Genomic DNA, 14,469 nt, shown 5'->3' on the forward strand with positions numbered 1-14,469 from the left:
AAAGTTTGAGGATTACTACCGCTTTATTTTTCCTAAAATTAACACTGGTCAGCAAGCTTAACTATACTTTTATTGATATAGAGCTACTACCTCTGTGAGGGTCCTTTTTATTTCTGTATTTTATGTCCTTAGTTATTAATTCAGCTGAAAAACACGTATAAAACAGATTTATCTTCTAGTCAAAAGAAAAAATACTTTGTATCCATTCAGTATACTCAGAAATCTACCATCCTATTGAACGCTGTCCACATTTCACAACCTCATCACTGCCTTCTAGCTCTGTTAAGAGAGTTGGCCCAAAACTTAGATATCATCTTCTAACCCTCTTCTCAATTTCATAAGTGAAAAAATTGAGAATGTCTGTAGTTGACTCACCCAAGGAGATACATACCAATAGTGGCAGAGTTGGGTTACAGTTTAATGGTGTCAGGATTGTGAAGTGTTCGAACCGATACCTTTGTATATTCATAGTAGAGATTTCAAATAAATCTATTTCTTCCAAAAGCCTGTACCCATAAGTCTGAATATCTTTGTTCCAAGTAAATAGATTTGATCTTCCACACAATCTTCCTTTGTTCTTGCTTTTCGCTTTACCCCTAGATGAGAATCAGGTGAGAATAAGTAAATATAAAACACCCCTTAAACCACAGAGTAGCATTTTTATTGCACATTATTAACATCACAAACACATGTTTTTATACTATTAGCACTTTCTGCCATGTCTGAAATGTCATTTGATCTTCTATTTTCTTTTCACCCATATAGCTCCTATACATGGCATATACTTCTCGCTTAGAGAAATAAAGTTACACTGGGGCTTTACATTCTTAATAGAAAAAAATAAAAGAGCAAGACAAAATTTACAATCCATTTCTATGCACCATTCTTTGCTTTTTTTCTAGTTTAAGATGAGAATAATGAAACCTCTGGAAACAGAAAAATGTTACTACTTACTTTCATATTGGACCTGATTTAAATTGTTATATGCCATTCAAAACTTTACAACAGTAAATTCAATTTTGAAAGCTCTTTAGTATTATTACTGATGATAGCCAAACGCGGCATCTTGCAGACCTTTCTTAGAAATTCTTTCCATTAGAAAACAACCATTTTAGCACATTTCAATTTTAAAATAATGTGCTAAGAGTAGGGGCAGCCAGAACTATCCATGCTGTGATCATCAAAATGAAACTAAACAAATTTAAACAGCTGGTTTTCTTAGATGGCTAGGATTTTTGGATTCTAAGATCTTGGAGGTCATTTTATTTGAACAGATAAAGTGAGGGAGTTGTTAAACGTCAGGACATTCCTCTCAATTTATTACAAGTATGAATTCTAATTTTCTTTCACGCTCTGGGTTTTCCAAGACTCATCTGGGCAACAAGATGTGATTTTTAGCTTTCCTGGTACCAGAGAAACTGACTTCACTGAAATTTTTAGAGAGTATGCTTTTCTGTCCCTGTGTCAGTGTCATTTAGCCTGGCCTCAGTTGAAAAGACGATAAGGAGGATGTTCTACTTTACCTGCAAGAGGAGAATAGTTTCTGTGCCCAGATATTTCTACTTTTGATTTCCACAATCCTGCAACAATGACAGTAGAGCCACTTTGAGAAAGGATAAAAATCCAGGTTTTAGTCATCTGTGCCAACTTGTGTGAAAAGACCAAAACCTGTCAAGGGCCACAGGGATGATTTGAAGTGAGAAGACCAACCATGTATTTGTTATACGTGGGGATGATTGGCGAGCCTGCACTCAAAGACATTTTACTAACCCTTTTAGATTTTATATCTTTGGTGGTAAAATAAATCTGTCGATGCTGTGAGGCAAATAGCCCCAGCATAAACACAGTGATATTGTCTACTCTGAAACTTGTCATCATATCCTTCTTCTGAGCCCCTCTTTCTCTTCCTTCTCATATCTTTTTTCGCCAGCCCTCCATCTCTTTTCTTCTCATCTTACACTCCATACAACTGGAGCTACCGGGACTTTTGGCACACCTCCAGTTTACTGCTTTTCTCTGATTGGTAGTATAGCTTGGCAGTATATTCTGTCCTCTTACTATGCCTGACACCTTTAGGTTGAAACAGGAAGTCAGAAGACAGGGTAATCCAAAATTCTAAGAGAATAAGTTGTCTAGTAAGACTCACCCCCCAAAATGTATTTCAGCATCCATGTTTTGCCAAAGGTATCGCACTTGAGCAAATCAAGTGTATTTGCCCTTTGCATTCATCTTCCCTTCATCCCCTGGTTAGTGTTATTTTATACAGATGAGCAGAGTTGGGAAGAAAGACTATTTAACAGGAGCCCTCTGGCTAACCGTTGAACAACTTGGGTGACACTGAATGAGAGCCCATTATCACAGGAACACATAGAAGCTATCCCACAGTCATACTGAAAAGAGGAAAGGAGAGTTCATACACAATTTGCTCCACCTCTGTCCTTGAATTAGAATGCTTTGAGCAGGGGTGAGATGCTAGGATTATGACTCTAGCCTGGAGATGGATGGGATCAGTATTTGGAATAAAGCACTGTTTGAAAGAAGCTTCTATTTGTTAAGTGGATTTTTAATCTAAATTAGCCTAAAAGGAAAATGTTAGGTACCACTCTGATCATTTGAGTTTGAAAAAAAATAGTAAGAAAGAAATCTTAGGGGCAAAAACACTGACATTTCTTAAATAGACATTTGTTTAAATTATATTATGATACTTTAAGAGTAATAAAATTAATAGATAGTAATTAAAAGAGATTAAATGAATTATGTGAAGAATTTAAAACATGACATTGTTAATGGTTGCCATATCTTGAATGCTCACTAGAAGATTGGGACTACTCACCAGGTGAAATTACTTTTTCTCCAATCTTCTCTGATAGATTTTTCACTAACAAAACATTAATCATAGGTAGCTTAACACCATAAATAGCCAACACTATTTTTTTAAAATTTGAATTTGAAAGAGAAAGTGGACAGTGGTTTTGTGTGGTCCCAATTCTCCTTCTAAGTATTAAGCTGACTTGGAATCTCAGAAATGCACTTGCTGTATTTATCTGCCTTATGAGAAAATTCAATGCAGGTCGACTTTGTAGCCACTAGTTTTATATTCTTAAGAGAAATGGGGACAGATTTCAATGTTCAGCTTGAGGTCCAATACTTTCAGAGCTTTTCTCTATGATAACAATAATCTTATTGACTATGGAGTTCCTCTATCCTGGTCCTCACAAGTAGAGCTAGTAGATAAGTGAGAATAACTGAGCAAAGATCCAAACATATTTCACCAACGTTCCCGTAAAGCCTAAAGGCAGAGTCACTGAATTGTTTAATTCTGGAGCTGAAAGAGTACTTTGAGATCATCCACTTAAATAAAAATTTTTGACCTGAGGAAATACTGTAGGCCAAGAGAGGGAAAGCAGCCTGAACGAGGTCACGAAGGGAGGCCATCAAAGTTTGAAAACTACAAGTTAGGGGTGAGGCATGACTCTCTGCTTTTTAAATTTGTTCCATTCATTTCTTTTTTGTTCTTAAATTTTTACTTTCTCCCTATAGGAAGAGGGCAGAGTCCGACTCTAGAAAGAGCAGCATACCAAACAGTAAGGAGGTTCCTTCACACCATCCAACAGACCCAGTAGAACTGAGGCGCCTTAATTTTCAAACACCAGGTAAGAGACATGACTCGTCTTGTTCATAATACGGTCTTCACTGAAATTTTTATAGCCCAGTTGATGTTGCCTTGAGAGATGAATGCATCACTTTATTTCAAACAATTTTGTGCATCTTCCTCTTTTATTTTAATATTAGAGACTTGCCAAAACATAAGTCTTGAAAAGAAATTAAGCTCGTTGTGCAAATCTGAGGTAGGGTGGAGAAGAGAATCAAACTGTAATTCTCTTTCAAATTTTGGACAAACCATAGTCTTATAAGAATGCCACATATATGGGCTTAATACAGTTATTATTTTCTATGACATCTACCTGGAAAGAATTGGGTTCTCATACAGTTAATGAATAGATAGGCGGATGAATGTTACATCACCTGACCTATTTGGAAAGAATATATTCTACATCTTTCTATTAATTTGTGTCTATGTTACTCTGAAAGAAAGGGGGAGAGAGGGAAGGAAGAGTAGCCAGAAGGAGTAAGGGAAGGATAGAGAAAGGGAAAGAAACAAAATGAAGCAAATATTGATATCTTTTTAAATATTACATATACTGAATCTCACTGACCAATTCAGGATTCTTCCTGGGGAGACATGCAGAGTGGCTGAGAATAAGAAATATATGCTTGTTTCTTAAAAAACATTGAGTGCTTCAACAGAGGAAAAATATTATTCTCGCTGAGGAGCATTTAGTACAGTATTGTTAATTCAAGCCTAGTATACTGTCTTTTAAATAAATCTTGTTCGTACCAAATGAATGGCAAGTAATGAATGGCAAAGAGAAGCAAAAACATAAAACCGAGTGGCACTATCTTAATACCTAGTGGCGATGAACACAGTAAAAAGCTGATCTAAGAAATCTGTTTTATTAAAATTTGGTTGCAGTATTGTACCCCCAATTGTTGGGATGTTTTCTGTGTGTGTGTGTGTCAAATGGATGTTCTAGCTCACGGTATGATACACCACAGATTTATGAAGCTACACATTTGCAATGAATTGCTTTGAATTTAAAATACATGGTTTATTGTATTGAGCATATTTTCTCTTTCACATGTAAATATGTCATAGTAACTGGTAACTATTCAGTCGAAAGAAGTGTCTGGCATTTTCAAAGTGTCTATACAAATCATCATAAATGTACTTTGTTTAAATTCTATCTCAAATGAGGTTAGACTTTTAAAAATGTATTTTTTTTTAAAGCAAAGTATACTTCATCAGCATGACAGGTAGAAATTTCCTGTATACATATTTTTAAAAAGACTGATCAATGTAGACTGTGCACACGTGCACGATGACTGAACAGACTTTTGTAGTCCTCCCAAATCACTATGTTCTCTTGGATGTCACCCGCTAGGTGCTCCATTAAGGCAACTTGATATGAATTGAGTAGTAAAGCTCTTTATTTCAGCACTTTTTTTAAATAGTCGAGCATTGATCTTCTCAGGCTATAGGCAACTTCTTAATAACGGACCCAGGAATTCATGTACTTTTATATTTAACTAAACCAATGTACAGAGGATCTGAAAGCCACAAAAATAATTTACCACATGATTTCTCACATATGTTGCCTCATCACTCTTTACAAGAGTAGCACATAGTAGAAACAGAGAAAATGATTGTGCTTCTCAGTACCTTGCTGCTCAGCACTGCCCCAGCCTCCTCTGGCTTCTGTGTACAGTGTAATCTGTATTGGAAATAACCTTGATCTTGCAGCAGGGACAGAAGCATACCACAAGATTGAGTGGAAAGGCAAATTAGCCCCCAAAGAAGAAAGCCAATGGGAGTTCTATCCCTCACCACCTCCAGCACCAGCAGAGAATGTTCCTGGGCATAAATGTGAAACATGAATGGGAACTGTGTAGGAAGGATTGTTAGCAGAATGCAGGTGACTATAAGAAATGGAATAGAAATGTCTTCAGCCGAGAAACCTCCATCACGTGTACTTCTTACTTTTATGAGTAATTTTGCGAATATGGCCAAACCCAAGAATTCTATTAAGAATCTAATTTTCCTAGTGTGTGTGGAAATATTAGACCCATTTATAGAGAGAACTTATTAAAATACCTATAAGTCACTGGAAAGGAGAATGAGGGTTACATTTGAAGTGACATTGCTTGTATCACCAATGGCTTTGCAAAATTAAAATGAGAATTTAAGTTTATAAAAAGGTATCATTTAACTAAGCTTAGACTTATCACCTCAAGTGGGTAATAAAATGAAGTGGGCGAAATGGATAAAGAAGAAGAAAGGAAATTTAGGAGAGGAAGAGAATAGAACGGGAGAAAGTGTCCTCAGATCCTAGCACATCTGTTCACTCAGGAAGCCTTATATTGTGCCTTTTAGCTCAGGTAAGCGATCTACTTAAACATGATTTAGTGAAATAATCTATTTGCCTCCCAAGCTCTATACTGTGGCCTGCTGTCCTAAAAGTTGGACCAGTTCACAAAGGAAGTAAACTTAGCTGTTAGTGTGAAATTCATAGTAATGTGACCATTTGCTTCAGCCTGTATGGATTCCAGCCAGTGGCTGTGAATTACCTTAATTACTTGCCAATAAGATGAGAGCAGAAAGTAGGATTGCTAACCAAGGAACTTTTTTGTGCTTTTTCCTCTCCTCTAACTCACAGATAATGAAGGTCTCTCATAAGCGATGGAATAAAATGACCCTTTTCCAGGTGTTACATAGCAAGTGATATGGATTTTAAACAAAAAAATTTACCTTTCACTATCTGAAATGTGCTTCCATATATATCAAAACTCTTAATGTATAATTACTTATCCATAAACATAAAATTTGACAATACTTATTAATGGTTTGCATAAGTAGAGAATTAATCATCCATATATTCATTTCAAACAAATGACTTTCAATGAAATCAGAAACCTGTGATTTATATAACCAGCCCCTAGCGCAGAACTTGTTCATGAAAGCAAATTGATTTCTACTTCTTATGGGACTGTTGTGGATGATAAAAATACCAAACAACACCATTTGAAATTCAGTAGTTATTTCAGAAGGTAAAGAAAACTTTGCTTAGTTTACAAATTCTGTAACTTCTACTTTCCTTTAAAAAAAATCTTGTGAATGAAAAATCTACTTACTTTTTATTCTTATTGGAGAGTCTAGATTTAAGGAGGCAGATTTGCCCCCTCACTTCTGCCTTGTATTCAAAAGGTAGTGGAATATACATTTCAAGTTTCATATAAATGCAGTATTGTGACAGTTTTAAGTACTTAAAGAACTGTACCCTTCACTGCAGTACCACAAACACACCTGTCTCTAGGTCAGGAAAAGGAGAAGGTCAAAATTTTATCCACTGTCTCTCAGGTAAGGCACAAAATGAAGGCAGAAAAGCCTGTTGTTTTCTGGATAACCATCTTTGTGAGGTTTGGGATGTGGAGAGAACATTGCTTCAGCACGCTTTTCGAATTTTGGATGGCGATCAAGTCAGTGTCAGTGAAACCGTGTTCAAGCACCTAAATAGGGCGAGGAAGTCTCACACTTCCCCCTGGTACCATTGCTTGTAGCTGTTTTCCCTGAATATGTTTATCAGTCCTTTAGGTTCAGATGTCAGTATACAACCAAGTTATATTTAGAACCCAATCTACCTGATCTCTTAAAAGACTTTGGTTTGAAACAATAACTCATTAATTATCGTCATATGGCGTCAATCAGAACTAGTGTGGTACATGCAACTGAAGTGTCATTACTCTGTCAAAAGTAAAACAGAGACCTAAATATAAAAGAAAGTGTCATTAGCTAAGGTTAGACTGATCACTTCAAATGGATAATTGAATAAATTGGGGAAAAATCAGAAAAAGAAGGAAGAGATGTAGTAGAAAAACTAGAATTAACTGCTGATCAAGTTTTACAAGTCTTTAAGATCTGTAGAAGAAAGGAAGAAAATATTTATTAAAAGATGCTTTTAAAGAGAACCTCCACTAAGCCTCACACATCTTTGTGGGCAGGACGCATTAGGATGGTTGATAGCTGAGTTACACGTAAACAAAAGTGAACTATACATATATCCATTTGCTTAGGTTGGGAGGAAAGTTTTTCTTTTCTCCTTTTTAAAAAAATTTTCAAGTTATTTTATGACTGCTCCCCCCCCCCATATCTTTTTGTTATTAATTACAAAAACAACACATGTTTATTGGGGAATTTTTGTAAAATATTAAGCTTGTAAACAATTGTACATAAGTGTGGCTACACATATGTTCATTATCTTACTTAAATTTTTGTATGCTTGAAATTTTTCATTAGTTGGAAAAGTCCAAAAGAAAAGCACTTTTAAAAAACAAAATTTACTCTTTATCCCACCACTTTCCATTTTTTTATCTGACATGTTTAAACTAAAAAGTAAAAGATTTCCTATAACTATTTCAATTTTAACTTCAAGAAATATCTACCATATACAGCTCTATGCATATTCTTCCAGATTTTATGTATATGTGTGTGTATGTGTGTGTACACAGTTCTTTAAATAATAAAATACGTAGCAGGTGTATAGATATACAGATAGGTGCATTTACATAAAATTTCCTGTTTTAACATTTAACTATATAAAAATAGAACTTTTTGCAAGTGGTTGTACTAAATTATATCTCCTTTTTAACAACTGGTGGTATTCTGTTCTACAGATGTCACAAATGTATGGGCTCATTCCTTATTAATGAGGCTAACTTATACCCTGTGTTTTGCTCTTGCAAATAATACTGAAATGAGAAGTATTGGGCCCACATCTTTTCACATCTTTTTTGCTACTTTCGAGTGTTATATACCTGGAAGTGTGATTGCAGGGTTGTAGGGTAGGCACATCTACCATTTTGAGAGACTGCCAATTACAGATATTTTTGAGATATTGTTAAAAGCCCTTACTTACAGTGTAGCCCCTCTGGGCCATGGCCTCTAGAATTGGACAAAATGACTATGATAAATGTAATAGTGTCAAAAGATGGTGATGTATAAGAAAATCAAAGAAATTGCTAATATGTGTTCATATTTCTACTTTTTCCCAACAAAGAAATTTAGAAATTCAACATCTCAGATAAATACACTTTCTTTCTAGCATGAAGAAAAAAGTATAAGGGAACACGTAACTAATAGCATCGTATGGTGCACCAGTCAGCACAGCAACTGGTGGACTTCAAAAGCTCTTGGCATGTCTCTTTTGATCTATTAGTACTCTTAATTTGATCAATCCTAACAAGATCCATTTTTTATATACTCGTTTATCTTCATATTTTATATTGTACTGTAAGAAACTTAAGTATACAACTTAAGTTAAGAACAACTTAGGTTAAGAATACCCTGTGTAACTTAGGTTAAGAATACCCTATGTACTCTTTGTATTCTAGACTTCAAAAATTTGGTTCATTGAATCTAAATGGTAAATTTATATTATAATGTAACATGATTTATTCAAATTCTGCACTTTGTGAAATTCTAAATGAAAAATGAATTTTCATTATGCTATCCAGTACTTAACCTGAAAAATCACTCTCACTGTATCGTTCCCTTAATGTTGATCCTAGTTATAGATTAAGTCAGATTGTCATGGTTTTACCAAAAAGCAATTATACCTTATAGATCAATGTTCTCTTTTGTCTTTAACTCATCATTTGTGAGACAAATTATAATCACAGAGTGTTTGTATTTCATTCAGGGTATTCTAAATCGTGCACACATTATGTTAAAATTTGACAAATATTTCATAAACTAAGTTTCTCTCTCTGACTTAATTCAATTAAGTGCACTTTTGATAGGACTACAGTTACTGATTTGATGAACAAATTAGTTTCTTCTCGTTCCATGACCAAGAACTATTCTCCAGTCTTTATCACAATTTGCTGAAAAGAAAACCATGAAGAGAGAACTACTGAGTTGTCACATATACAGTAGTAAAAAGAAAAATCATTTAAAAGATAATCCACCACTATTAGTGACCTCCAAAACTCTCATTTGCAAAATAGTTGTAATGTTGTAAAGTGCCTATTGGCATTTAATGCAAAAAACATGTGAAAATAAAGTAAGTATTGGATAAACATTTCTCTATAGATAAAAAATAATTTGAAGCATATTTTTGATTATATTACTGACAGTAAAATATGACAGAAAAATTTAAAAGCAAAAACACTGTAAATTAGGAATTTGTAAAAATTTCTGCCAGATAGTACTGTAGTTTTTAACATTTTGAAAGCATACCTTTAGCACATGTTTTTTGTAGAAGCACACAATATTTTGACAAGAAATAACTGGAAAATACAGTTGTGTGTCTAAGCTCCCTATACCTCTTCCCTACCACCAAAAGAGACATACCTTACAAAAAGAAGCTGTTATATTATTGACACATTCTGAAACTGCAGATGGTTTATGATCTCTGTATTGCTGTGTAGATAGCCCAGTCTCACAGGCCCATATTTATGTGCATGTTATCGTTCTTCCAGGGTGTTTAATGATTTAAGACATAGCATAGCTTAATGAGAAGTGCCCAGAATGAGAAGTGACAAGGTCTGCTATCAAATCCCCACGCAGCTATGGTTTTACTGATAATGATGACTTTGATCGAGTCCTTTTAATCCATCTGAACTTCATTTTTCTAGTTAGTAAAATTAACGGGGTCTGAGAAGAGGGCAAAATAGATAAACCCACAGATCAGAGGGTGGCCTATGTGAAAAGTATCATTGTCGTATCCCCTTCACAACACTTGGTGTCCATCCCATTGCCTTGTGGCTGCAAGCATGCAGTCTGTCACTCTCAACCTTCTTTGATTTTAATTCATACACACAAAAGGAATATTTTGCTCTTTTAAAACAGAGGTCACAATCTTTTAGCCAAATGTGGTCTGCAAAGGTCTTGTCTTTGAGCCCCACTGGGTTTCAACAATTTTCAGAGTCAACAGTGAAAACTGAGGAAACATCACAAAATCTAGGTTTTCAGTTGCTATTGAACCTGAAAAGTCTCGCCCTCTTGGCTCTGCAGTACCACTTGGAAAATATCTGCTAGAACCGAGTAGTTTCACCCTTCTGGAAGTTCTCTACAGCCTACATCACCCCTAAAGATGACTCTAACATTGAGCCTGAATGTTAGTTGCCATTTTATCTTATGGTTATTGTTATTTTTCATATAATAGAAACATTTTTTTTTCTTTCAGTGGAGATTAAAAGTGGATAAATGAAAGACAGCCCTAGATGGCTACTTGAGAGAAAATGGGGATGAGTGCATTTCTTTGTGAAAGTGTTTACTATGCAATACAGTACCTGGACATCTTCGGTGATTTACCTTATCAACCTGGCCCTTTCAGCCACTGGAGACTTTGCCCCTGCTTTAGAAGATCATAACTGCCATTCTAGAAATATTGTAGTACAAAGATGCTGAAAACACTTATGACTGTTGTTTACTAGCCAGGCTAATACATACAAGTCATTTAACTTCTCTGGACTTCGGAATCCTCTTAAGTTCATGAAATGAAAATACTGGACTAAGTAATATCTAAGCCACCTCTCAGCTTAAAATGCTTTGATTTTAATGTTTTACTTCTATAAGGAAACCGCTATGACATTACTATCACAAATATGTACACTATTAAAAGTAGCTACTATGTTTTTCCTCCCCTTCAGGCAGAATTTAGATACTGTATCTGTCGTTTTTCATGTTGACAGTGTATATTGAGGATATCATAGCTTCAAAATGAAAACTCTGCTCAGATTCAACATGTGCCTTTAAAATGTGCATTTGTAGCTTCGAACTGATGAGGTCATGACCCTGGCAAGTCCTCATCAGTTGTGAGCTGTACTTCAAGTTTTTTGCTTCTGATAATAGCTAAAGTACTAAAGCTTGCTAATGGAGAGTCAGAGCAGATTCAGGAGTAGCACCAGAAGAAAGCTGTTCTCATTCTCATAAATTCTGATATGATTTTTGAATGAAGTAACTAAATAAATGGAGTTATCGGCACTCTGTCAAGAATTCCCATAGGACTGAGAACCGTTATTGGGAACTTTAAAAATAAGTGTATGGCTTCCACACCCAGAAATTCTGACTTAATTGGTCTGGTGTGCAGCCTGGAAAGAAGGAATTTTAAAGTACCTCAAGTGATGCTAATGTGAACACACTGGTCTAATAACAGCTTTGGTTTGTAGACTATGGACAATGACAACATAAAAGATTGAAAAGGTATAGCGAGGTCAACATCATAATTTTCTTAGCGTGTATAGTTTTTCATTCAGAATCTAACATACTTGATTATATCATATACAATTTTTTTCAACATTGGACAATGGAGAAGTTTGGGGGAGAACTATAAAATACTATTTTGTAGTAGATCTTTGGCGATGATTTTCTGATATTAGCTAAAGAGTTTCATGTTAGAGGATTTTCATCCCAGGTTTATTCTTTAGCATAATTTCTGTGTTGCTACATGATAGGACATCATAATATATTTTTCGGTTAGCTAAAAAAATGATATTAAACTTAAATAATTTGAAAAATAGGTAATTCAACTGCAGAAGAGTTTTTGATTTTGTAAAAAATAAAGCTTTACCACTCCTCAGAAAAGGTGCTATAACTTTTAGAACTCTTACATATGAACTACATCCAAAAGATCTTCTCTATTGTTCCATATATTCAGAAATCCTGTCTACATGTGGTAGAAATGAGAATTATAAAGAAGGAATCAGCTCCAGAATTTGTCTAGTTCCATACTTTTACACATAAGCAAATTGAAGTGCTTGATAACAAGTGATTTGTCCCTATTAACAGATGGCAGAACCAGAAGTAGAATGCGTGTCCAATACTCTAGTCTAAGATTCCTTCTCCTATACCATCAGATTCCCAAAAGTTCTCCCTTTTCTGCTAAACATCCATTCTGCCACTTTTACTTGTCCTAGAACTTTGGCGTAATATGATACACACTGACAAGTCTTAAAGGAATCTTGAACTCTACAGTATCTTTGCATGTGATATATAGATCCTAGTTTAGAATGTAATGAGTCAGTGCAGGCTTGCTTGGATTTCTCTGTAATTAGTGTCCAAAGTAATACTTCTAGATCACGTGCCAGTGCATGCCAGAATTAAATATGTTGATCGCATCTTTGGTTGATTATTATGGTCTTCTACTGCTGTTATACTAATACTTTTCCCATCTCCAACTGGCTTTACTTTTTGCAGCTTTGAGCAGTAATTCAGTCCCCTACGCCTCCCTGATTGGCTCTGTGTCCTCCCTCTCTAGCCAAACCACCACTCAGTCCATATATGATAATAACTCTCTCCCACGATTCGCTCGAAAAGGTCTAAACATCTTTGTCTCTATTATTTTCTCTGTTTAAGCACTGTAATGGATGTCCACATTATTCCATTTCCATTTCCCAATAAGTCTAGAGTCTCTTGTGCCTTTGCATTTCCATTCTTGTTATTGGGGGTGCCTCATCTGGATAAGATCACTTTAATTATCAGACCACTGTCACCCACCCACTCCCTGCAAAGAATGTAAATTAGTTCAATTCTACCATCTAAATGAATGTGTTCCAGAAATGGACGCCAACATTTTGGTCCAAATGCATAATTATATCAGCAACAAAGAGTTTCTACTTCAAAAACTGACTCATTTTTATTGGATCTTTCATTAAGATTTTAACGGACTGGAAGCAGACCTTCATAGCCATGAATGCTAAAACATCAAAATTCACACCATTGTGATAAAATGATGATCGAGAAGAAAAAAAAATAGTTTTCACTTACCAGAACCATTGAAAACTTGGCATTTGAGATAAAGGGACTTACTGGGTGACTTTCAATGATGGCATAATTTCTGAAATGCCCACCAAGTAATCACGTGTCATGTTGACTTATTGGTAACCATTCCACAGGCTGACACCCTCCAAAGAGTCCCAGAGACAGCCACATGTCAACATGGCTTCCAGTTTGAGCCCCTCCCCCATTCTTTTTCCACTTCAGAGGCTTCCCTGGGGGTATATGCTAGTTCAAGTTTTTCTAGCCAGCTGGAATTTGTATCTATATGACATGAATCAGCAATATTCTGTCAGGTTATTCTTAAGAAATTAATCTGAAAGAAATAAAATGCAAATCACATGAAAAGTAAAACACTGGGAGACACAGGAATCACCAAAATTAGCAGTGGATTATTTTTAATAGAACCTATGAAACTGATATCTCTCCAGCTGGCAGACTGAACTAAGATGTGCCACTCCCTGTCACTGCTTTCTTTGTTTTTCCACTCTTTTTCCTTCCTTGTTCTTTCACTGTTTGCTCACTTTCCTGCATTCATTTTCCATTAGTGGACAAAGATGTTTACACCTGAAGTAGATTGTAGGTTTGTTGGGGGATGAATAACAGGACCTGGGTAAAAAGCCACAAAGCTGTTAGCATGGCCATTTATAAATGTCCAGGAGAAGGTTGCAACCCCAACCTCTACAATCTGCTACTAGTGGAAACATTTTTGAAATTTAGTTTGTTGTCTGATTTTGTCATCAGTGATTATTGTCTATGAGCTATGGTGCATGTCATTCTTTGCGTCCATGTTTGCATGTGAATGTCAATCACCTACAGGTTTGTGAAATATTAAAGCGATCTTAATCAAGTCACAATGTATAGTGAATTCTGTAAAAATTTGCTGTATTTTTATTAATCCTTTTAAAAAGTATATCAGACTATACATTTCATTTTTTTTAACAAATTCATTCTATTTTATTTTATTTACACCATCATTTCCTTTGCAGGTTCAGATGATTCCGGTTACCCTGGTAACCTTCATTCTTCAAGTTAGTTTTACTTGATTATGCATAAGTCACTTTATGTTTCCTATC

General features: G+C 35.3%; 1 protein-coding gene across 17 annotated transcripts in view; it reads left to right on the plus strand.

The window, feature by feature from the left end:
* The window catches only part of PTPRD (protein tyrosine phosphatase, receptor type D), a 468,668-nt gene that overhangs the window by 353,673 nt on the left and 100,526 nt on the right, over positions 1-14,469 (plus strand). For 10 of the 17 annotated variants that reach the window (XM_025051481.1, XM_025051483.1, XM_025051482.1 and 7 more), the window contains 2 exons: positions 3,541-3,653; positions 14,383-14,424. In XM_025051481.1, the coding sequence (XP_024907249.1) occupies positions 3,541-3,653; positions 14,383-14,424 (155 nt within the window). The remainder of the gene's footprint in view (positions 1-3,540; positions 3,654-14,382; positions 14,425-14,469) is intronic. The other 7 variants (XM_015594468.2, XM_015594470.2, XM_015594474.2 and 4 more) reach the window with 1 other exon arrangement.

This window comes from Pteropus alecto, unplaced genomic scaffold (genome assembly GCF_000325575.1).
Source record: "Pteropus alecto unplaced genomic scaffold, ASM32557v1 scaffold95, whole genome shotgun sequence".
In the NCBI taxonomy this organism is placed as follows: Eukaryota; Metazoa; Chordata; class Mammalia; order Chiroptera; family Pteropodidae; genus Pteropus; species Pteropus alecto.